At 37.6% G+C, this 2,500-nt stretch overlaps 1 protein-coding gene across 2 annotated transcripts in view; it reads right to left on the minus strand.

Annotated features, from left to right (window-relative positions):
- The window catches only part of wars2 (tryptophanyl tRNA synthetase 2, mitochondrial), a 56,071-nt gene that overhangs the window by 7,686 nt on the left and 45,885 nt on the right, over positions 1-2,500 (minus strand). For both annotated transcript variants that reach the window (XM_062059711.1, XM_062059710.1), the window contains exons 3-4: positions 406-486; positions 65-147 (exon numbers count right to left, since the gene is read on the minus strand). In XM_062059711.1, coding sequence (XP_061915695.1) covers positions 65-147; positions 406-486 — 164 coding nt within the window. The remainder of the gene's footprint in view (positions 1-64; positions 148-405; positions 487-2,500) is intronic.

Here is a 2,500-nt window from a genome sequence, read left to right on the forward strand (position 1 = left end):
GCAGGACTGCCAGTGTCGCACGTGATCCGACTGACGTCTGATCTCAGTATCGGACAGGTCTCACCTGTAGAGCAGAATGTCTGCCGCCTGCAGGACAGGATACGTGTAGAGGCCGACGCTGCCTTCGTTCTTCTGCCGGCTCTTCACCTGCAAGACAAAGGTGGTGGACGGGGAAGAAGATGCAGGTGTTGGTGGAGGGGAAGAAGAAGAAAAAAAGCTATAAAACGGCCAACAAGGACGTTGGAGAAGATATTTGAAAAATATTATTTGCAACTATTAATGACTCGTTTATATTAGTTCTACAGTACATTACAGTCAAAGGTATTGAGACAGGCTCCACCTCCACGTGAAAAGATGCTGACTCAGTACATTTTGTGTGTGTGTGAGTGTGTGTGTCAGTCCAACCTTCCACTGGGGCAGGTGTCGGAGGCGGGGCATGCTGGTCAGGCACCCGAGGATCCAGGCAAGTTCAGCGTGCTCGGGCACCTGGAGGGGGGGGGACAAATTATTGAAAATGAGCGGCGTGGGCTTGCAGGGCACATTATTTTGATGATATTGCGCCACGTGTTGTGTACGTCGATGGCCAGGGTTTTACTCCAGCATCAGAATCCCGCGGAGAGACTAAAGCCTACCTCGTGCGCAGGTGTCCAAAGTGTTTGAATGTCCAGGGTGAGTGGAGTGTGTGGATGTTGGAACGGTTCAAATCGGATGAGAAATGTGGGATACGCAGTCGGTTGTATTTTTCCCATTCACTGTCTCTGGGGAGAAAATTACCGGAAATTCCGGGAAAACCTGGAATTTTGTTCAAAGGAAAACATGGTTTGTGTTCGATCTATGTGAAGAGTAGTGTGGGTGGATGGTTGAAATGTCGGATTCGGGTTTAAAAAATGCGAAACATTTTGAGAAGTGTTCCTACTCATTTGAATGGGAATTCCCTGGACATTTTGGGTAAAAAATATTAAAAAAAACATTTGACACATTTTTAACACTTTTATAGGTAGGCTGTTTTGGAATTCCCCAAAACCTTTAGTGGCAATTTTTTTAAATAAAAAAAATTTCATTGCTAATAATAATAATAATAATATTACAAATAATAATGAATCAAAATCAATGTTGTTATTGACCTATTTAAGTCTACAATTACTTCATATCAAATGTTACACTTTGAAATATTTTGGGGGAAAATACTGCATGTTTTGAGAGACAAAAAGGGCATAAAAAACCCAACAACTTATAATTGACAGATATATCTGAAATTGATCTAGAGATTTAAGTGTTGAAAGTAAGTAATAAAAATAAAATAAAATAAAAATGTATGACTTATTTTTAACACTTTTATTAGTGGGACCCTTTTGGATCCCTGAAAATTATAGTGGGATTTTTTTAAACTGTCACTGCTAAAAAAAATAACGTTAAATCAAAATTAATGTTGTTATTAATCATTTCTCCAATTGTGTCATTACTAATATTCCTCTTTGAATTTTTTTCGGGGGGAAAATATTTTACATTTTGTTTTTGCATTAAAAAAGCGGTTTTGGGGTTTCCCACCCCCACAAAAACAGCATAAAACATTTTAAAAAACACTTTATATTGACGGATAACTCTGAAGTTGAACTCGAGATTCAAGCATTAAAAGTTAAAAATATAAATAATATACGACTCATCTTTAACACTTTTATGGGCCCGTTTGGATCCCTAAGAACTTTAGTGTGATTTTTTTTAAATCTATTTTTACTTTTAACATTTAGACCCTATTTGGTGCCTGGGACCAAAAAAGAGAGGAGCCCTAGAGGTCATAAAAAATATCAATATGGCCCCAACAGCGTGCGGCCCTCACTGGTAAAAAATGTGGACACTCCTGTTCTAGCGCCTCCAAGTGGCTGTCACAGGTGCAATGCCATATTTTTATGAGACACGTGCCGTGTTGAGCTGGACAAAAATGTTGTGGTGATTAGAAACACTTTGTGCACATGCATGACAACACAATAATATGTTTTATCCATGAAGACATTTCAAGAAGTCTGTGTTGTCGGGAAATATCCTTCCACTGCGGCAAATTAAAGTTTATGGATGCTGGCTCTCCTGACATCCTCTCTTGTCACTTGATGCGCGCGGTGCGTTGTGGGAATGACGTCAACGTCCGATAGCTGGGACTTGAGTCATGTGAACGCTCCAAAGTAGACATTTTATTAGGTACATGTAGTGCAATAGGTCTGCTTTTACAAGAATGTTATTATTGCTGCTTTAACATGCTTTTCAATCATTATATTACTACTACTATTCCCTCAATGTTGATATTTTATTGATTTATATTTAATTTTCTACTATTATTCCCTCAATGTTATTTTATTGATTTATATTTAATTTTCTACTATTATTCCCTCAATGTTGTTATTTTATTCATTTATATTAAATGCTCTACTAGTATTCCCTCAATGTTATTATTTTATTCATTTATATTTAATTTTCTACTATTATTCCCTCAATGTTATTTTATTGA

This window comes from Entelurus aequoreus, linkage group LG10 (assembly GCF_033978785.1).
Source record: "Entelurus aequoreus isolate RoL-2023_Sb linkage group LG10, RoL_Eaeq_v1.1, whole genome shotgun sequence".
NCBI lineage: Eukaryota > Metazoa > Chordata > Actinopteri > Syngnathiformes > Syngnathidae > Entelurus > Entelurus aequoreus.